This window comes from Alexandromys fortis, unplaced genomic scaffold, assembly GCF_014885135.2.
Source record: "Alexandromys fortis isolate MF-2015 unplaced genomic scaffold, M_Fortis_MF-2015_v1.1 scaffold_43, whole genome shotgun sequence".
In the NCBI taxonomy this organism is placed as follows: Eukaryota; Metazoa; Chordata; class Mammalia; order Rodentia; family Cricetidae; genus Alexandromys; species Alexandromys fortis.
The window spans coordinates 6186364-6209620 of NW_026067928.1; the positions used below are offsets into that span (position 1 = coordinate 6186364).

The 23257-nt window shown below is 33.4% G+C and overlaps 1 protein-coding gene and 1 long non-coding RNA gene across 17 annotated transcripts in view; one reads left to right on the forward strand and one right to left on the reverse strand.

Annotated features, from left to right (window-relative positions):
• LOC126503159 (uncharacterized) overlaps positions 1-23257 on the forward strand; it is a 1076305-nt gene that overhangs the window by 963344 nt on the left and 89704 nt on the right. The gene's annotated exons all lie outside the window — the stretch shown is intronic.
• The window catches only part of Mycbp2 (MYC binding protein 2), a 214271-nt gene that overhangs the window by 132977 nt on the left and 58037 nt on the right, over positions 1-23257 (reverse strand). For 13 of the 15 annotated variants that reach the window (XR_007592185.1, XM_050144676.1, XM_050144674.1 and 10 more), the window contains exons 18-21: positions 16880-16987; positions 10499-10618; positions 7790-7871; positions 1287-1404 (exon numbers count right to left, since the gene is read on the reverse strand). Coding sequence is in view for 14 of the 15 variants with exons in the window: in XM_050144676.1 (XP_050000633.1) it covers positions 1287-1404; positions 7790-7871; positions 10499-10618; positions 16880-16987 (428 nt within the window). In the remaining variant the exon portion in view is untranslated. Of the gene's footprint in view, positions 1-1286; positions 1405-7789; positions 7872-10498; positions 10619-12045; positions 12173-16879; positions 16988-23257 lie in introns of those variants that run through there. The other 2 variants (XM_050144677.1, XM_050144671.1) reach the window with 2 other exon arrangements.

Below are 23257 nucleotides of genomic sequence, written 5' to 3' on the forward strand. Positions count from 1 at the left end.
AATTAGAAGACAAACCATGGGCACTTCTGTGAGCACAGTTTCTGCACTGGGTCAGTTGAGATACGAAGACCCTTCCTATTTGGAGTAGCAACATTCCATGAGCTGAAATTACATAGGAGTGAAAAGTCAAAGTGAAAGCCAGGCATAGTGGCATGTGCCTTCACTCTCAGCACCCAGCAAGTAGAGACTGAGACAAGTCAGTCTCTGTGAGCTGATGGCCAGCCTGGTCTACATAGAGAGCTCAGTCTAGTAAGGGCTTTACTGTAATATCCTATATCAAAATAAAGAAGAAAAAGAGGAGGAAAAAGATGAGGAAGAGGAAGAAGAGGAGGAAAGAGAGCAAAAAATAAGATGAAGGCAAACACTATATGACCATGGCCTCCTTTAAAAGAAAAACCACACCCTTAATAGCAAAGCAGTAAATGGGTCAGGACCTGACAGCTCACAGCACCAAACCTCTGCCAAACCTGCCCTGTGGAAAATAGACTGCAAACCTTTTACGCTTTAATTATTCCTCAAAAAACAAGGTGGACGGCTTCTGAGGAACAATATTCAAAGTTGTCCTTTCACCTTTACATGTGTCCTGGCATGCACACCTCACATATACATGTCCCCGCACAGGCATAAAAGAACACAGGCACAATTAAAAAGACGTAAACTGTTTAGGTCAGAAGAGTCATCATACAGTATACACTTAGTAATAGTTTTAGAAAGATTTTCTTGATATCCCCTACATCAAACTATTAAAAAACCCTCACAGCATTCTCATTTTTTTTTCAAGTTTTGGCAGAGGCAAAGAGGGAAACAGACAAACAAAAACAGAGAGGACAAAGAAAAGTAATTTTGCACTTGATCTTAGGTAAAAGGACAAGCAGCCATAAGAAAGCATAGTTTTAAAATAATTTAAAATGTAAGCTTTCAAAATATTCTAAAATAGAAATAGTTCTTCATGTTAAGTAAAATTATTGTGTTACAAATTAGATGAGAAATGTCCTTTCAAATGACAGAATCAGCTCCACTGATTGTTTAAAAGCTTTTGATTTGCAATAAACATGTCCAATTCTAACACAGTTGCTAAATTCAATAAATTCTAATGCTGAACTAGAGATGAAAATTATGTGAAAGTATGTAATTCAGGTTTTGTATGTGTTGGATAGGCAAGAAATATGCATATGCAATTATCTTAATACAAGAATTTTACTGGAACCAGAAAAAAAATAGCTAACGTAGCAAATTATAAGGCAATTGTATAATACAATATTATTAATGCTTGAAAAATTCCTTACAGAAAAACTTCCAAATGTGAAGACCTGTCCATCCATTAAAAGGACTGCCGTGTGGTTGCTGCCGGCAGTGACTTGTGTGCTAGGGCCTGGCAAGGCTTGAACAAGTGTGGGGCATCCCCTAGGTTTAAAAAAAAAAAAAGTCAATTTCTTATAAGATTCAACTGAAATATAAAACAATGAATAAACAGTAAAATAAGGAATTGAAATTGTCAAGGCACCACTAGGAGCATTCAGTAATCATCTGTTTAGGTGTTATACACCTGCCTCCATGCTAGATACCAGGTAAATGGACAATGACTTTAAGGAGATAAAAAGATTCTTGAAATATACTGCCCTAATCATGAACACATCATTAAAATTTTTCATATATTAATGCTGACTTTAACAGGAGAAATCTGCTAAGACTATGCACTGACTTAGCACCTAAGCATGTGGTTCCGCAACAGAAATTCAATCAAGGAACTAGATAAAATAATTTTATAATCTCTGTTATAATTTTTAATAGATGATATATTCTTGATGTCAGTGCAATAGTTAAGCACTCAGAACATACACACTGAGCAGCCAGTATTTAGCTACCAGTTCAGTATCTAGAGCTAGACAGCCCAGGATTGTCCTACTCCATTCATGATGAGAGACCAGGATAGATAAACTCATTCAGTTTTCTCCTTACAATATAGAGAAGAGTAGGAAACTGTGTCTGTCCCATGTGATCCCTGGAAATAATCAAGAAGTGTCTGGATCCATGCCTGGCACATGGTAAACACATGATAAATGATGTTTTAGGAAAATGATAGCCTAGTATCTTTACCTATTTTTATAAACTATGTTATTAACCATTTTTAGTAACTGTCATCTGTAATTGGAAAAATATTACAGAAGAAAAACACAAAAAGAAAGCTTTTTTGAGAGCAAATTATACTTCAAAATTATGTAAAATTTTTCCACTAAAATTCGATAGAATACAACTGAAAATGACTTGGAAAAGAGCAAGACTGTCAACTAGAAATAGAAGTTAGAGTAAGTAATAATAAAATATAAACTAGGAACAATGAGGTATGAAAAGATGGTTATATCTGACAGTTATACGTGATTTTAATTTTTCAGATATTCAGCTGTGTCCTTTAACAGAAGAAATGTGCTGACCTTGTAAATTCAATGGCATGTGACATCTTAGCAGGAATTCAATAAAGCATCTAGATGTAGTAACTGATTTTATAATCTTCAGTCTTGGGAAATGATCAAGCATGGGGAAAGGAAACAACAGAGTAGATGGCAGAGTAGATGGCAGAAGCATTCACTTCTATTTAGAAAAGAAATGAATCTGTGTAGCTTGTTACAGAGCAGGATGAAGAGGTTTTTGCTCTTCTGGATATGAAGAGGAACTGAAGAAAGAAATCTTGGGAAACGAGACCAATAGCGTGCATGCCAATGCTCTAGGAAGGCAGGGAGCCGCCAGGGCAGGCAGGAGCAAGCAAAGCACTGCAACAGACATGCACATCAAGCACACCAGTAGCAAAAGGAAAAACCAAGAAGAACCATGGCTAAAAACAAAAGGCAGTTGAAGAGCAGGCTTATTCCATTTAAAATAAAAGATCTGAGGAAGTGTGAAAGCATTAATATAGATAAACAGACTTAAGAGGTCAGAAAGGAGATAGGAAACAGTATTGCACAGATTCTAAAAAAAAAAAAAAAAATACCTAGGCAAAAGGCTCCAAGGAATGATGAAAGTACACTTCTCTCTCACCTATGGCATAAAGAAATGAGTGGGGGACGATGAGAGTAGAAAGCAGAGTTATACGGCTTGTGGGAGGAACAATTTTATTTTGTTGTGATGTTTCCCAGATCCTGTGCTGGGAAAAGGTCTGGTGAACAGAACAATTCAAAATCAGATCATTTGCTCAGTTGGTGGTTATGGGAACAGATAAATGACTAGATTAGAATTAAAAGAATTGATTTTTGAGATAAACCAATAGGATTCTAGGAAGACCACAACTGACCTTCAGGAGACCTGAAAAAAACTTTAGCTTGTAAAAAAGCTTTCAGTTTACTTGTAATACACTGCAGAAATTTTATAATTTCTTTTCCTGACAGGAATGTCTATCAGCAAGTTCTCAAAATGTTTTAAAAAAACAAATAATAACAAAGTCATGCAAAAGCAGAATTATGCTCACTGTAGAGAGAAACAAGCTGAATCTGAAATGATGTCCATCTATATGAACATGGTGATTTAATTCTTTATGGGTCCTTAAACACAGTTAAGGAAAATATAGGCAGATTCGTACATTTATGTAGCACACTGGTAAGAGTGAAAAGATGAAATAATTTCTAAACTGTGTAAGAAATAAAGTGAAAAGGAAAAAAGACTAAGAGTAGAGGGCTGTAGGAAATATTGCACTAATAAACTCAAGTCCTCTGTATGTATGTGTATGCATACACATATGTAATGGAATATATGTATTTATGCATAGTATATTCACTCACAAAGTAGTGAAATATTTTAAAAAATTAAAAATGGAATTTTTATAAAAATTTTTTTTCATATATAAAGAAAAACATAGAGAGAAATGTATTTGTAGAATTATATATATATATATTTTACTACTTTATGAGTGTCAAGATAGAATTAACATATAGGACCATTACACTATATTGAAGTTTCTTATTATCATAATAAAACTGGATATTAAAAAACTGTGAGTTACACTAAATTTTAATAAATGAAAAACAGTTATTATACATGGTAGGCAATAAAAAGAGTACAGAAAAGTCATGTCTTGAAATAAATAAATAAAAGATAAAGTAGAATAAATAAATGAAGCAGTATTTTGTTTGTTTGCTGTTTGTTTTTCAACTAGAGAATTCAGTAATATGGATGGGAAGATCAGTCAAGGGTGAGGGATTCTCAATTTTGAGGACAGCAAACGGGTAATAAATTATTGCCACTTCAGAGGTATGCACTGTGAATTAATGTCCTCATGGACACATCAGTTCAAATCAAACAAAGACTAAAGGGAGAGGTCCTAGCACTGTTACAGTTTATAGACACTATTTACAAAATGCTACCACTGAGTTCTAAAGTAAGTGCACTGTCAGATCTGACATCTTTCAAGATGTCTCCAAAGGTTAACTGCAGGTATCTGAAACGTTCTTTGAACTTTTCCCATGATACTCATGGGTTCATTTACTAAATTACTGGAAAACAGGGGAAGAACAGAAAATAAAAATTTCACCTGTATATGTGTGTGTGTGTGTGTGTGTACATTCCATGCCTTTACATGTAACATAGATTCTGCAACCTTAGACAGGAACTGAAGACTAAAGCTCAAATACATTACAATCACATCGTTTGCAGGAAGTGATGAGGCAAGGATGTGAACCCTTTCTATATACTTTCAGACACTATGATCAAATAGTGTATTTGGGTAGAAGGACAAGCAAAAAAAGATAAAACTCAGAAATAAAACCTTATTTACCTTATTGTACCAGAACTATATAGTTCTGAAGATCTTTCTTTAAGTTTACAGCAAATAGTAAATTAATTTGGAATTCAGAAACTTAGAAGCACAATGAAAAAAACAAACAAATTTAAAATTTTTAAATCTTATTAGACCAGTTTCAGGAATAAATGAATAAAAGCCTTATAAACCTTTGGACGTCCATTGTCCAGAAGCACCAAGAGTGGGGTTAGTACAGTGAAAAACAATTGAGGCAATAGGGTCAGCTTTGACTCTAGCATGGGCTATTGCTTAAAAGAGTTAAAATATTAAAAGGCATTAATAGTAATGTTTAGCATTTATTGAATACTTGTTGCAGGCTAGGTTCCATGATAAGTATATGACCTACATCATCTCTGAATTCTCATACATACATCTGAGGAAGATACATTTTATACTACTTAATAAAGGAAAAACCTGAAACACAAGGCTGACTAAAAATAGTTACCACATGCTAAAAAAAAAAATCAAGACCCAAGCTGGAAGCTGACAAAATTACAGTTAAGAGAATATCAATAATATCTCCTCTATATTTTATCATTATATATACTATAATAGTTTCCTTATATTAGTCAACATATTTTAACATGTGCTATGAATAATGTTCACTTGGTTAATAGAAACATTTAAAAATACATCCAACCATATAAACCAAACATCTATGCATGCTTTGCTTTTGCGGTAATCAATACATGTTCTGTAGAGGCTTTGTTACTTGTGGGATTATACCTCCAAATAAGTGATGAACTCTTCCAAATTTAACTAACATCTTATAAATCACAGATCGCTCTAGGTCACAAGAAGGCTGATAAAGATAGAAGTGGTCTGGATGAATTTCGAATCCACTAGAGTATGATAAAGGCAGACTATGCTGTGTCACCCAAATTAGCTCTGCCAAAGTCACATGTGTAAGTGTAAGCTGGCAGCTGGGATCCAAGGAACACCACACAGTCACATTGCTCAGCAAACCTCACACAAGAAATTTATTGGGAAAAACACGGAGGTGACTGCCTCTGCTCAGGATACAAGAAACGGAGAACAGAGTGGGAAGCAAGCTTACATCATGGGGGCAGAGTTTTCCAGAGTAGCGATATCCAGGATAGGAATTGGTGGAATTTCAAGTCCCTGAATTCAGTTCAGGTTTTTTGCCCTATAGCATGTACTGAGTCTTTCAGTTACACATTAAAATGAAAGCATGAGTAAAATTTTTCATGCTGGAAAAGTAAAGTTTTGGGAAATTAAAACGCATCTCATAGGGCTGGAGATGGTTCATTAGCTGGAAACATTGTTTGCTCTTGCAGAAGATGGGAGATTTCCGTCCCCAGCACTCAGACGGCGGCTTACAAGCAGATATAAGTCCAGCTTGTGGGATCTGACTCCTTTTCTTTCCCTCTAGAAGCACCAGACATGCATGTGATACATGGACACACATACAGACGAAATACTCGTACTTATTAAATAAATAAATAAAATTTTAAAATATTTAATTTTAAGAAACAATAATTCTGCTCCAACTTCAAAAGATAATAAATTTGAGTTACCCAAAGAACTGGGCATATCACTGTGATTTTGCTACCTCAGAAACTTACTACAAATTGATGATGGTGCTGTAACTAGAACAATCAGAAAAACAGATGGGATTTTCAGGTAACTTCTTCATTTTAGAAGCTGATATAAATAACCTTTCTTTCACCAAAGTAGGACAGGGATCTTTTTTTATACTGCTCAATTTTCATACTGCACAGAAATTAAATTAACCAGAGGGATGTAATCTGAGTATAGTTATGATTATCAATATTTTCATTCTCTCTCTCTCTCTCTCTCTCTCTCTCTCTCTCTCTCTCTCTCTCTCTCTCTCACACACACACACACACACACACACACACACTTTTTTGGTTTTGTTTCTGAGACAGGGTTTCTCTGTGCAGTCCTGGCTGTCCTGTAACTCACTCTCTCAGTAGACTATGCTGGCCTTGAACTCATAGAGGTCCACCTGCCTCTGCTTCCTAAATTTTGGGATTAAAGGTATGTGCCACCACTCCCAACACAGCATTTCGTATTCTAATACGTTGATTGGCAAGTATTTATTCGTAGAATGATATTAATGTACCAAGTCTGACTTTACAAAGGGTCTTTTCACAACATACAACGCAGGTTTTATCATGTCTAACTGCAAAATCCTTTCTTTCACAAGACTTCAGTGTGATTACCAGTTAAATATCAACATTAACCATTGTAACTGTGATAAACCCTTCTATGCTGTAAGTCTTCAGTGAGAAACAGAACAGTGCTGACTTACTCTCAACACACCTTACAGAATCATTGGCCACTATTATATGATGGCACAGAAGTTTGGTGAGTTAACACAATGAAAATTGTGGGGTTTACTTAATATCTAGAAGAAAAATATAAGTCCTTTCTTTCAAGGAATATAAATAAGAAATCGTAGATGTCCCTTTGATTTTGGCAATGACTCAACTTCACATACTGACTATAGAATGAGAAGTGAGGCAGAATGGAAATTAGGCTCTTATACAAACTCAGCTTCTGAGTTAAGGCTGACTAGATAAACAAGTCTGCTCTCTGTAGACCTAAACAACATGGATTTTCTTCACAATAACCTACTGCAGGAATACAGAGCTGATTTACAGTACTAAATGTTATCTTTGGATAACTTGGTGTATTCAGTACCTTTTCTATCTCCAGGAGGAACTTGTGAATAAAATGTAACTGAAAAGAATTTTGTAGTAGTTTTAGTCACTCTTGTACCTAAGAGACTATCAACTATTCTCATTAAACTACAAAATAAACTACCTTGAATAAAACTCAACCACACAATCAAAAACCACCAATAATTCTTGGGCATGTTTGAAAAAGCAGTAGTGCATTATTTCAGTGTACACATACTTACATGCACACACACATATGCACGTACAAACAAAAAGGGGAAAAGAAAGGGATATGAGAAAAAAGATTATACTATAGAAAAATAAAGCTAGTCAGTACCTGGAATTGACATCCCCATGTCCCAGTTGGCCATGCTGCCCATATCCAAAAGTATAGACGTCTCCATTTTCCATCAAAACCACTGAAACCAACAGTTTAATAGTTTTATTATAAGCATTTTATATTTTTTATTATTGCAATAATAAAAGCAATATAATTTTCACTGTTAAATGTGTAGTCATTAAAAATAGATAATAAAAAAATTAGATGAATGAGTGATGGAAAGGCAGCGAAGAATATAGGGAGGGATAAATTACATGACAAGCTTTGAAAAAGCCATGTGGAAACCTATTAAAGTAGAAGCTCCTTAAAATATACACATATAACAAGAGTTTAAATCAAGTTACTCTACGGTGGAGGGACAATACCACAACTAGACAACACACGCTGGCAATAATAATAATAACAGCAACAACAACAACAAATAGAAACAACCCAATGCCAGGAATGGGTCATTTCTTTTTTAGCTCTTGTCCATTGTGGTCTCATAGAGTCTCTCTAAACATTTTAAGCTATTGAAAATTCTCTTAGTTTATCTCTAAAAATTGATGGCAAAACCCTACTGCATACTTGCACGTACTACATACCTGAACCATAAAAAATTGAAAAGTCAAGCAAGAATTGTTTTGAGGAGTCACCCTCTTGGCTAGCTTTAACAGTGATATTAACACACTACCCACAGAGAAAGTAATCATCACTGTTACCTAATTTAGAACCATTTGAGCCACAACAATGACCATCTTGGCAAAATAATCCTCCTGGAACAATAATGGCATGATTGTTTTTGAAGTAACCAACCACTTTTGGATTGTATTTAAGACTCACTTCATGAAATAGAAACCACACCTGACACCCTTAACAGGGCCAACCTGTAGCTAGACAAATTATAGACCACAGGGGAGACTCTACTATTGTTACTGTGCTAAATGGACATAATTTATTTAGCAAAAATAAATCCGAATGACTTATGGATATACTCATGGATAAGGGCATCTCTCAACTCCCACCAGAGAAGCTTCTTTTGGTAGTAGATGGCAGTTAGCAAAAAGGACCACAACTGGCCAGCCTGCAGAGAATAAAAGACTTCAGAGTTCTCAACCCTAAATGGGACATCAATACACTACCCTTCCATACAAGGCTAAGGAATCTTCATGGAACAAGGGTAGAAAGATTGTAAAAGCCAGAGATGACAGATGACTACAAAGAAATAGCATTTCCTAGACACAAAAGGGCAAGTGAATTTAAGAACTTTCAGTGATTGTGACAGTATGACCAAGATCCATACAAGGCCACGACAGACAAAATCTCAACATGGAGCAGGGGAGGTGGGTATGAAGTCCCATCACAAGCACATGAGCTTTTGGAATTTGATAGCATTTTATTTAAGGATGTAAAGCCTGGTAGGTTAACTACACTTCAGGGCAGGTCTTTGGGCAATACAAGCTTGACTTAATGGGTTAAAAAGGAGAAAGAGAGCCAAAAAAGGCTGGGTGGGTATGGAGGTAAGCAGAGATCTGGGAAGATTTGGGGGATGGGGAAAGTGAATGTGATCAAAATACATTGTATAAAATTCTCAAAAAAGAAAAATATTAATTTAAAAATAGGTAAGAAAGGTGTGGCAGTGCACACCTTGACTCCCTAGTCTTTGGAAAGCAAAGGCAAAGGGATCTCTGTGAATCTGAGTCCAGCTGCATCTATACAGTAAATTCTAGGCCAGCCAGGAGTACACAATAAGATCTTGTATCAAAAAATATACAATATAAAAATTAGGCAAGAGGCCGGGCGGTGGTGGCGCACGCCTTTAATCCCAGCACTCGGGAGGCAGAGGCAGGCGGATCTCTGTGAGTTCGAGACCAGCCTGGTGTACAAGAGCTAGTTCCAGGACAGGCTCCAAAACCACAGAGAAACCCTGTCTCGAAAAAACAAAACAAAACAAAAAAACAAAACAAAACAAAACAAAAAAAAAACAAAAAATTAGGCAAGAGTACATTGCATAATTCTACATTTATTAAAAATTAATGAACTTTTATTACTGAAGAGTATTTTACAGGTCATAAAATTCATGCTTCTCATTATACACTTTAAAACTGACAAATATCATTAGATAACATTAGCATTTAGTGATACATGTTGGTTTATCTTCATAATGGGTAAGCACATATAAAATTCTGTTCTCTAATATCTAGAATGTTAGAGGCAAGCAGGTAGGGTTGTCTCTAAACAACTATAAACAGCCACAAAACAACAGAAATTAAGATTTATGAATGTCTTATCAAGGGAGAAAACATAGATTCATTTTTAATAGTGTAACTTAAGCTATTTAAATGGAATGCCAATAATTTACGAAAATATATTTTATTTTAATGATATATGTATATTTCTATTTTAGCACTAATAAAACATGGGGTAATATTTTAAGAGATAGGGATTTTAGAATTGAATGGCACTTCAGGAATTATTTCATCTCCAGTAACTTCTTGAACTGAATTAGAGAGTTTATCAGCAGACAAATTAGAAGCTAGATCTGGTGACAAGTACAGTACTCTTTCATCATGCTATAGTTTTTAAGAAATTCTGCAATTATAAAAACTTATTAACTTGACAGATACTGTGCCTTGACATGTAGGCAACAACTTATAATTTATCAATTAGAAGCAAGGTATGCACAACTGTAAAAATGAAGGTATACCCCAAAGTTTCAGCTGCTACCTGAATGGTGAAATCCACAGCTGACTTGCACTGCTCGGAGCTCACAGTCAAACCTCACGGAGCCTGGAGGATAGGTGGTGATTTTGCTTGCATCCTTTTCCCCTCTATCTCCACTTCCATCTGAAAACGTTATAATTAATGATTAAACCATTATTCAGATTCATAATATTTTTTTAAATACTTTACAATGGAAGAAAAAAAGAAAAAAAGTTAAAAGGAATAAGCAAGAAGACCCTGTCATTGTTAGAAGTGATAGATCAAGAAGCTACCTGCAAAGAAGACAGTCTGAACAAATATATATACATATATGCATATACAATATATATACACATAAATGTATATATATATGTGTGTGTATTTAAGTTATAAATACTATTAAACAGATAAAAATAAAAATAGGATTAAGGTATGAATAAAACCTAGTCAGCTAATTAGCTGTGTAATGAAAATGCATAATTAAGTAACAGAAATAAAATTTGAATGTGAAATTTAAATTTGATATGGAAAAATTTAGTCTGCATAAAATAACAACATGCAAAGTCATTTAACAATAATTTCACTTAGTGATACTGTTAGTACTCGGTATTTACAAAATTCTAGTAGACTCACAAATGACAGGTTTCTTATCCAGCTGTCAGAAAGGCTGTTGCCTTTCTGCCTACCAGGACGGCAGAACTCAACTAAACTTAAAAAACTGTATAAAGACCAAAGATTTTTACTGAAGATGCTGTAGGTCAATGGCCTATTCCCATTCATCTCCCTCTCTTTCCTTCCGTCCATATTCTAGTCTGTGGCTTTCTTCTGTTCCCACTCGCTGTAGCCCACCAAATCTTTCTATCTTTATTCTTTCCCCCATATTTGCCTCTCAACTTGCTTTAGGCTTCTTTCAACCACTGTTCTCTACATATGACTTAGAAATGTATGATATTCTAACCATAGCATTCACACTCTAGAATACTAAAATTTGAAGTTGGTAATGTGTTAATCAGACTGACAGCTTGCTTTTTGAAACAAATATGACCTTTATATCAATACTCAAATTCCTTTCGCACAGTCCTAATGAACATCTGGAAGGGATTTCCACAGGGCACCTGGGCTAAAGCACTCCATGTAGCATGGGAACGATAAAGAAGTGTATACAACACGCAGACACACATTTTAAATGCTAAATATGAGAACATCCAATCATTTAGTTCTCATTTCATTCACTGTTACTTTCATTACTATTTAGTTAACACAAACTTTTTAACTTCTTTGTAAGACTTCATCTTAAAACTTCGAATACTTTCTAACAACCTTTAAATACTAACACTAGGGAGTAAAACCTCACTAATTCGGAATAGCATAAAATGGGTAGGCCCATGTGACTTACTGAAGAAGTATTAATATCAGGATATTTAAGTTAAAGCTCAGTTTTGTTATCTTCAAGCAATACAGATTACAGATTAAATACTACAATGAAGAAAATATGCTCCCCTACATCAGACTTCAAAATAGGTCAACGTTACATTAAAATGTAGCATAAACATGAAAGTCCTTTAACATACAAGAATTAACTGCTGGACCCAGAGGTTGAAGGCACGTTGAAGGAATCCTTCATTTCTTGAGCCCTTGGTTTGAAAAGCTAGTGATTTTAGACAGGTTTCCCTTTAAAAGTATGACCCTGGAAATTCAGAGGAAGAAATTACTTTGAATTTTTTATTAAAAAATATCACAAAACTACACCGGAATTAGTGAGAGGTTTTACTATAACAGGATTAAAAAAATAATACCTCTTTTGCTAAGTTTTCTAATGTGGGTTTGTCTATTAAACCATAGAAAAAAACAAATTAAATAAAAAGTCCTAACACTTTCAGTCCGGATGAAATGTATCCCCCATTTAAAGGCTTCTCTCTCATCTGGGAAGACGGTGGAATACATTCATGACCTCGGGAAAAAAAAATAAGACTATGTTTTCCAAAGTTTACTTAGTCAGATACTAGATGGGAAGAAGTTCTATAACTTCCTCATAACTGGTAAATATATAAAATTATTAAAAGCAAGAGAAATTTAAAAATCACATTAGTTATTTTCATATTTTACCAGACTTAATGAAACATTTTAAATATTAGCCCACTTTATATGAATATATTTTCCACTTAGAAACTTTTACCTTGACTTTAACCTTTTTCTCCTCCTATGAATTAGAGGCTAATTTAGATACAAATCCCACAAAAGATTATAGCATCAGAGAAGAGAAAATATTAAAGGCCTAATAATTTAGTAAATAAAATTCATATTAATAAAAGAAAGATTTTATTGGAGAAATCAAAATTCCATTTAGAAACTTTTTGTTTAGTGTTCATGTAAAATGCATCCTATATATAAAACCATACCTTAATATCACAGATTGTGAAAGTATTAGTAGAGAAAAAGATGAGTCTTAGTCAATGGCAGACTTTTAAACACGCACACGCACTGGGATTTGATATAAAAATATAATTTAATTATAATAATTTAGGTTGTTTTAAAGTTTGGAAAATGTAGTCCAAATCAAGAATCAGCAAGTACACTTGAGTAAGGTCAAATATGTTCAAACTCATTACTACAAAAAGATTAATGAGCAGATAAAGAACTTCATCTTGTGTTAGAAAATAATGTAAGTCTGAACAGACCGTTGGCATGTGCATAACTGTCTTTTTTAATCGATGTTCAAATGTATCTAGCATATGATATTAAATCTATGAAATCTTGGCAGATACGTGTTTAAAACGTTGCATTTATCTTCTGTGACATATTTGTGTAGAAGATAGAGTAACATCTAAAGGACTGGATACCATATAAATTTTTACTTCAAGCCATGCATTTTTAAGCTAACCTTGGTCATACAAACGTAAAACTGATCATGGAACACAGTGAGTGCTTTGAGAAAAATCATTAAATAAAACACAAAGAGCAGCAGTACCTGCAATATCCTAAGTACTTTATTTGTGCTAAACATTATAAAACTTTCAGTGCCACAATGGCTAAGTGGTTAGACTAGAATCCTAGCTAACGGTGTAACAACTAGATATTGGACCTTTTAAATTAGCTTTCCCACTTATCAAACAGCAATAATGGTGCACACCTCATAATATTCTTTTGAGGATCAAGCAATTTATAGAAAGTATTCAATCAATATTTACTACGATTATTTATTGTTATTTGCTTAATCAGCATAGCAGTCCAATGACATAGGTATTATTTTACCATTTATTAATATTCAGAGGGTTGTGCAACCAGTCCAGTGTCACAAATGGTAGAACTAATTTAGAATTTGAACATAAATAAGGGTCATGTGTGTTTTTTCTTATCATCAAATCACTGACACCTTAAATCTCTAGTTAAAAAAATAAACTATAAATTCTTTACACAATAAAATTGCAGGTTCTGTACATTCAAGAGAATTCTAAATCAGAAGCTAATGGTGCAGTTAAAAGAGTTGAGGCTAGCATTCATGGTGGATTTTCATGTGCAAATATAATACATGCACGTCATATTTAAGATAGTCTTTATAGTAATACAGGTTGCAAGTTACTTATGCTAATAAAATAAAGACATGGAAGCTAAAGAGACTAACAAATTTATGAACAGGTGTACAGTTGTATAAAAGATTTAGGATGAAAACTGAACCATAATCAAGGTCATAATATATCCAATACATTCTATAGCACTCCCAAACAGAAAGAGCAGAAAATATTCTCAGGTGCTTATCAGAATGTCTTCAAAATGTCACAGCCAGTCACTCTAAAATAGATTCAAAGACTACTCCTATAATAATTCAGATGTTCCTAACTAGATATGACATATCAAAAAACATCCTTGATGTTAAGAAGTAGCTGGAGATAAAGTTAATCTAGGAATTATTTTAGAAATCTAGCTTATGATCCCATTTTCAAACAACCTATATATGTTACAAAGAATTCTACTAAGCGATTCAGTCTTACACAATCGAGTTTTAATCAAAGTCTGCCGTGCTGTAAGTATCTCTGAGCTCCGTGCAGTTGACCAAACGCTCTTCAGCTTTCCATCTTAGGAAGTAGTGCTGCTAATAAATCTAGTTTTTAACCCTTAAAAAGCTACAGGGCAGAAAAATAACTCTTATCATCCTACACTTGTAACCACAACATATTTTATAATTATACTTAGGTCAGAAGACAACAATTAGCACAGCGAACTTCTAAGTGGATAAACTATAGGCCAAAGTAATAAAAGAAAAAGTGTATAAAGGAAAAATATTAAAAGATAGTGAAATGTAATAAGAGCAGTCAATAGAAAGAGAGGAATAAAAGACGGGACAGTGAATAACAGCCGGCCAATTAATATAATAAACAAACAAGAAGTAGTGAGTGGTAAATTATCATTTACAGAAATAGGACACTATCTCATAAGTTAACACTACATTCACTCGGGAGTAAAGAGATGAAACTGACTTACTCTATAAAACCAGGAATAATACATAAATGAACAAACAAACCTGGCTCTCCACTGGAATGCCCACATCCGTCTCGAAGACTGTTACAGTATTAGAAAGAATAATCCAATGGCACACAAAAGTGATTTAAGACTAGATTTTGTTTAAGAGTTTCTATAGTTAATAAGTCTATAGCATTAAGGAAGTACTATTTAAATTTGTAACACCAGTCTACATTTAATACTATACCCCAAACAATTTTTAAAGGTATGATTTATCCATAAGAAACTAAGATTTTAATCTGTCTCATGAAATGGGAATATATTATTCTACTTTAGGGAAAATCTTAGAATCCTAGTCACACATCTATTGATAAAAGAAATTAAGAACATCTGGACTAAAAGATGAGTATGATATCACAGATTCTGGCAAATAAAAAATAAATTACATAATTTAAAAGCTATTCTACAGGCCGGGCGGTGGTGGCGCACGCCTTTAATTCCAGCACTCGGGAGGCAGAGGCAGGCGGATCTCTGGGAGTTCGAGGCCAGCCTGGTCTACAAGAGCTAGTGCCAGGACAGGCTCCAAAGCTACAGAGAAACCCTGTCTCGAAAAACTAAAAAAAAAAAAAAAGCTATTCTACAGATTTTCATATACATGAATTGTTTGATTACCCAGTAAATAAAGCAAACACAAATCCTATATTAACAAGTGATATTACATTTAAAACACTTAAGTTTGAACTCCATGTTTTGTCTGCTTTGAGTAGCAAACTGACAATCTGAGAAAGGCAAGTAATAAAGTTGGTACTATCAGTTACTTTTAAAAGTTAGTTTATTAAATTTTTATCTATAGGGTGTTTATATTTATATTATATGGTGTTCTGGCTGGCAGCATGCCTGCACACCAGAAGAGGGCAGCAGATTTTACAACAGATGGTTGTGAGGCACCATGAGGTTGTTGGGTAATGAACTCAGGGACTCTAGAAGAGTAGCCAGTGTTCTTAACCTTTGAGCCATCTCTCCAGTCCATGAAAGTAATTTTTAAAAGATGGGTTAAAGTCTTTCGGCCAAAGAAAAAAAGTAAGATATACACAGTTAGATTAACCTGTCTATACAGAATATACTTTCAAAATTTTCAACTATATCCAGCCCAACTTCAGACATTTTAGGAAACATCAGATATAAATTGGACTAGCTAATGAAGAGTATCTGTTTCCCATGCTAGAAATCAAGATATAATTTATATAAAAAATAAAATTTTTTCTTCACTAATTATTTCCTGATACTAGCTTAGCTGCAATTAGTAGTTCAAAACTAGTTATAACCACATCTTAGGATTATTTTTATAATCCAGACCTCTGCTTTTGAAATAAATGATGCAGAAGGAGACTCTCAGTCTCTCTCTTTAGTAAGAACTCTGACCTCTCTTGAAAACTACATTTATATATTTTTATCCTCTACTTATTCCTCTTTCTATATGGCCCTCAGATAGCAAGTGAATTTATTTCTGTATTCCTGTACGCTGTTAGCATTAAAATACCAGGAAAATACATTGGCAGTATTAACATATTTTACAGTGTATTTAATAACTTTGTTAATGCTAAGCCATATTAAAAACATTGAGAAGGACTAAAACACTACACTCTAATCATCAAAAATCCAAGGATAAAGAATCAAAAGAGAAAGGAATGATACATTTTACCTTTTTAAATTAGGACACAGGGAAATAAATGAAAAAGACACACTGTGAACACACTCCCAACAACAAAGAGAGAAGCACACATTCACGCAGACAGCACCACTCTCAGTGTGTTCTTTCTCCTCAGGCTATCCACCCACAGAAGCAAAGCAGCAGAGTCAGTTTGTGCATTTTCCCAGAAACAAAATCCCAATGAGTGGAAAAGGCTGGGAGAGCATCCCACCTAGGTGATAAGGAAGACCAAATACCTTTGTGCTTGTCCCGTTTATGCTTTAGCTGAGCAGGATGGGATCTGAGTCTGGCTAGAGCCTGTTCTCGGTGGTTCATAAAAATAGGACCAGCAAATACAAGGGGGCCTGAGGAGAAACATTTTGTATGTGCATAGAAAAGCTCACAAAATGAAAACACTATAATGAATAAAAATAATTAAAGCAAACACGCATGAGAAAATTATTTTTAACTGTTTTGGACTCTACTTTTTTCCAATTTCCCATCCCATGACCTATTCACCATCTAAGACATTACTGTCTCAAGTATAGTTTATAAAGTAAAAAATCCAATCTTATATTTTTAAAGGAACTGGGCATTTCCTAATAGTCTCAAACAGATAATCTAGACCTTCTACTAAAATAATCTTAAAAGTATTTTTCAATAACAAATATTAAAGATTAGTAAACATATACTGAATAAAAACAACTTTGTTTCCTTTTGAAATAACAGAACACAACTAATTTTTAAGTTAATCAATAAGATATTCCAGATAATTCCAGATCTTTATCAGCTTTTCTATAAAACCAAGGTGAAATTGTTACTGACATTTCTACATGTTGTAAAAGTATTATCAGACTAGATGTTCAGAAGCAAACCCTAAACACTTATGAGTGAGCACATACATAAATAAATATCTATGTGTAGAAACAAGAATAACCGAGATTGAGTCTCATATAGATAGTAGATAGGACTATCTATTTCAATTAACATTTTAGGAACATTAGTTAACATTCATTAAGCCATTTATTTCTGAAGCATCATTATATAAAATATAATCATACACATTTGTTACTTCCCTTATATACTTCTTAAGGAAAATATTTACAGTCAAAATAGCTTTAATAAAAATTTTAAAAGATCATTTTTTTCCTGTGAACATTTAGCTAGAAAAGAAAAAGTAATTTGGACTACACTTTAGGAATATAAGTAGAATAATCAACAAAGTCTTCAAAATTTACTCTAGTTTGAGAGTTGACCCATTAGCACTTGAAAAGGTAATTATGAAGATACATAAATGCTGAAAATTTTTCATGACTCTCTACTGGTCTTCAATTTAATTAATTTTGCTAATAATGGAAAAATTGAAACTACAGTCATAATAAATTGTAAATTTTACAGTTTAATTATATGGTATTCTTTAGCAAACATAAAACAAATGAATAAAGAAACATCTAGACTATGTTCCTAGATTCAACAAAAAGATGAGTAGCACCAATACTTTGAAAAGGCAAGAAAAATATTTTAAATGATTAATTATATACAAACATGAAAATTTAATGTTAGAAGAATTAAGTATTATTTCCTTATAATGCAGTAAATTTATATAAACTGAGCTCTATTTCTAAAGGAAGCAAAGTAAGCAAAGTTCTTTCAATAAGAACAAAATGTCTTTTTTACTCATTATGTATTGACTATGAGGTGACTTATTAAAGAAATTAGCATACATTACTCTTAATTACTTTCCATTAAAAATAATACTGAAGGAATCACAACTTATAATATAATAAGTTATATTACCCCTTTCTGACTTCGGAGTCTAATGAAGATATTTTTACCTAGAAAAATACAGCTATTGATTTATTAATTAGTCTCTCACTAAATTTAATCTTTTAGGAATCTTCTGATGTATAAACACATACAGTACATTGGCTAGAAACCTAAAGCTATAAAACAGCATTGTATCTTGTATACTGAAATCATTTTTCAGGTACAGAATGCGATCATTCACTTATTCACAAAACTTTGGCTACTGAGTAAGTAGTAGATACTAGCTACCACAGATATAATTATAAAGACATGGGACCACAATAGGAACACAGAAATGAAAACAACTGTATGGTATTATATAACAAGTGCAAAAAAAAAAGACATTTGTGTCATTTATGAAGAAAAGACCTATGTTCAATTTAATTGACTCAGGTTTTTAAAAAAATGTGGAGTTAACTAGAGAAATGGAAAGGAAGATATTGCAGTTAAAAGATTTAAAATAACTTGAGAATGTTAAGCAATATTGTTCAGTCATGAAAAACCCTGAAACCAAAGTACAAAAAGGTTATAGAGTCATGGGAAATTAGTTTGTGAGCCTGGCATGATGGTACTCCTCTATAATTCCAGCACTTGGGAGGATCCTGACTTCTGTCCAGTCTGATCTACATAGTGTGACCCAGGCTCAAAACAAACTTGTAATGTTAATAAACTTCCATTCTGCAGGTAATCAGAAGTTCCAAAACTGTCTTCAGTCACCCAACAAAGATATTCCAATTTAAGCTCCAAATGAGGTAACAACTAGTAAATATGACCAGAATACAGCCTAGTGTGGGACACATACAACCTATTGAGAAGTTATGAGCAGCGTATATTAAAAAGAAACACACTAAAGAGACAGTGAGAAAAACAAATGTTGGAAAAGCGGGGATTGAAAGAGTATTACAAAGGTTCACTGATGAATAAAAGGGGGTGTGTATGCTGGAAATAGGAATGCAAACAGATCCAAGCCTGCAGGGAAAAGAATGAGAACTGAACATGAGGACAGTCAAGATTCTTTTGATTTTAAATACAGAAGTGCTACTAATTAGAACATTGCATAAGAACTAGTTTGGATAACAGTGAATATGCAAAGGGATAATAATGGGGTGACAACTGAACAAGACTTGTTGCGGCAACACTGAAAAGAAGAGGTGGTCTAAACTAAGATGGAAATGGTAAGGTTCTCAAAAGTTTAAAAAAAAAAAGCTACTAAGGTATTAAAAAGTCTGAATGAGTACAACTTACTGGTGTATTTCAGTAGGAAGACAGTGACTAAAACAAGCCTGAAATACTACAAAATTTTATATATATATGAATATATGAAGTATACTTATTTTGGGCCAATTCACAGGCAGGTAAAAAGAATGGAGAATCAATGGGAGCATTAAATAAGACAAAATTTTCACACAGCTATTAATGGTATAAACCAATAATGTAAAAATTATTCTTGGGACTGGTAAAGTGTTTGATATAGAAGCATGAGGACCTGAAAGAAAATTCTCAGAACCTACATTAAAAAGCAGGCATAAGCAAGGACATCTGTAACCCCAGAAGAGTAAGGCAGAGAGAAGTGGACAGCCAGAACTCTCTGGCTAGGCAGTTCAGCTAAAAAGGCAAATTCTAGATATAAGGAAGAGACCCTTAAAGGTGCGGAATTTAAGGTGAAGGTGAAGAGTTACTGAGGAAGACATTCCCAACATCCACCCAGGGCCTCCACAAATGTTTACATGAATACATGTTCCTGCCCACACACACATGCACAGACACACATACTACACATGTATTCCTCTCCTTCTCCCTCTTTCTCTCTCTCTCCCTCCCTCACTCCCTGTTCCTATTCCTGTCTGCGTCTGTCTCTTTCTTTCTCTCTTTTGACTCAGAAACTCTACTTCTTCCCATTTATCCTTGGCAAAATTCTTTAAAAATTATAAAGAAATTTCAGCACAAAGGTGATTATTAAAATTGTATCTTATTAATTGAGGCAAGAATCCAAAATCAACCCATACAAAAACTACATTTAAATACTATGGTATCCCTTCAATAGAAGAGATTTCAAATATTAAATTGAAACTTATGAAGCATTTTTATGAAAGAAACTGTTGATGCTGCCCTAAATTAAGAATCAAAAATAAAAATAAAATGTTGCAAATGTATATATAACATATATAAATGTATATATAACAATAGGGCACTTCCCTATTTATATATATGTATAATAGGCCACTTCCCTAAATATATATATGTCCATATGTTTTAAATGCATAGATATCTCCAGAAATTGTATCTCAATTGAGAGAAATATGAAAACATCTAAAATAGACCAGTAACATTATTAACATACTGGGAACACTGTAGAACAAAGAAAATGATCTATCAAAATATAAAAAAGATTATAACAAATCTATAAAACAAAATTCAGCATATAAACAGAAATATATCAAACGTTGATTAGAAGATGACAATGAAATAAGTAAAATTTGTAACTGAATCAAATAAAAGGACCTAAATTCTTGTATTATTTCAATTATTTTATATGCAATAAAGAGTTTTAAAAATTAGAAAGAATTATTAAAAAACAGATACAAATATGCATTATAGGAGAAAATCACCTAAAATAACTATAAGCAAAATTATATATAAAATTTTAAAAGAAATAATATCAAAATTCTGTTTATAGATTTGCATGAAAATCTTTTTTAACTGATATACAGATTTTTTTAACTGATACTTCTTAATTGTCCATATATTTTAGTTTTAAAAGACTTTCATGTGGCATAAAAATTTGAATACTGTATTTCATTTATCAAATCAATCAAATAACACTTTTAGAGTCCTAGCAATAGAAATATCAATATGGCTACTTTAGAATTATAGACTGCAATAAATTTATTTTTATATTCTAATTTGTGACTAAAGAAATTTTTACGCATCAAAATGGAATCTGTGTTATTCTAGACAAGCAGAGGGGGACTTTTCTTCATCAGAATCAAAATGTTGTAAGAAAAGCAACCACGTCAAAGCTAAAGCGGGAAAGAAAATGGACTACTCCCACCATGACTCAGCAGCCATCACCACTGAGCATGTCACCAACAGTCACCAACATAGGCAGGCAGGCACAGCGGTTCTCACTGAAGGGGAGGAACTGAGGTTCTAGGAGGTTAAGTTCCCAAGGTTTATCCTTACAGTAGTATAGCTAGGCTATCACTGTAATTATCCAGCTGAGGCGCCACTGGGAGTGACAGCATTAGACAACATTGTGTCATATAAACAGTATTGAAATTGCACCAATAAACCTTAATAGGTTAACTGATTAAATAGGCTTTGATACAGAGCTAAGGGCTGAAATGTTGATCAACTTTGAAACAACTAAAACAGACTGAAAATATGATGAAGAAAACAAGTGAGTAACGTAACTAAACCCTCGCCATACACACATGGGTAAGTTCCTCACTAATGAAGACGTAAGAGTGGGAGCTGGAATGTTAATAGTGGGAGCTATCATCACTGTTCTTATATAGGAAAAGACAGACAAGCAGTCTTCTCCAGCACTGAACACCGACCACTCACCCAGCAGTGACTCACACAGAGAACAATGATGGAAAAAAAAAAAAAAAAAAAAAAAAAAAAACTCTGAACCACACTGACCTAAAATATTGGCTTACCAGTGTGGTATCACCAGAACCCCCGAAAATCTTGCTAAAGATCATTTTGTTAGGCCCTAATATCCAAGTCCCAGATTCAGCAGGACAGGGGTAGGGCCTAAGAACTAGTACTTGTGGTAAGTGCCCATGTAATGATGCTCCATTTGAGACACACTGGAATAAGTAAAAGCTCTACTTTGGATAAAATCTATAAAATTACTGAGATTGTAAGTCAATTCATATGACCCAATCTAACAGACCAAAGAATAAAAAAAATGCATAGTAAGGAGAAAATAACCTTAAACAAAAATACTAATAAAAGAAATATACAACAGAATGTTTCCAAAACATTTATGAAATGTAAATAAGAACAGTTTATGCATTAATCTTATCAAAATAATTTAGAACCCATAACTTTATGTGCATGAAGTCAACAGTCAACACTGATTCTAAGTTCCTATAACAATAACCCCTACACTCCAAAAGTTTCTTAGATTTTTTTCAGGTACACCATTTTATTACTTATTGTATTTCATAAAGAATAACTAAGAAAAAAATGGACAATGACGGTAATAGCTATCATGAGTTGATTAAAAACATGTAAAAGCAGTAATAAGCTTATTTCTGCACCAAATATCCTGTACTTTCTAAGAAATATTCAAGATATGTGATGTAAATACAGCTTGCTGATTAAGAATTTGCTTAACACAATAAGAGTACAGACTTTTTTTTAAGATTTGTCGTAATTGTAGATAGAAACAATTCTGTGGGAGAACAATTTTAGTAACATAATATTAATTTCTGCCTACTGGATATTGAAATCTCATTTATATACAACAAATATTAAATGTATTTTCAGGCCAAGAAAGTGTCCCAAACAATAAGGAAATAAATAATAAGAGCAATACACCTGTTTTTGCAGATAAGACTTTTAACTCTCTTTTTTGTTTTTTGTTTTTTTTTTTGTAAAATAAAAAGTCTAGGTTAAACTAAGTTCGGGCCCATGGTCAAATAAAGATGAGACAAAAGTCTGAGTAAAACATTGATCTTTATATTTGTAATTCTCATTACTAATGGTATTTATATTTTGCAATGGCACAATTTTTTTTGAGCAGTTTAACTGCAGACAGGCTTGGAATTTGTAGCAATCCTCCTGTCTTAACACTGAAGTACTGAGATTATAGGCAT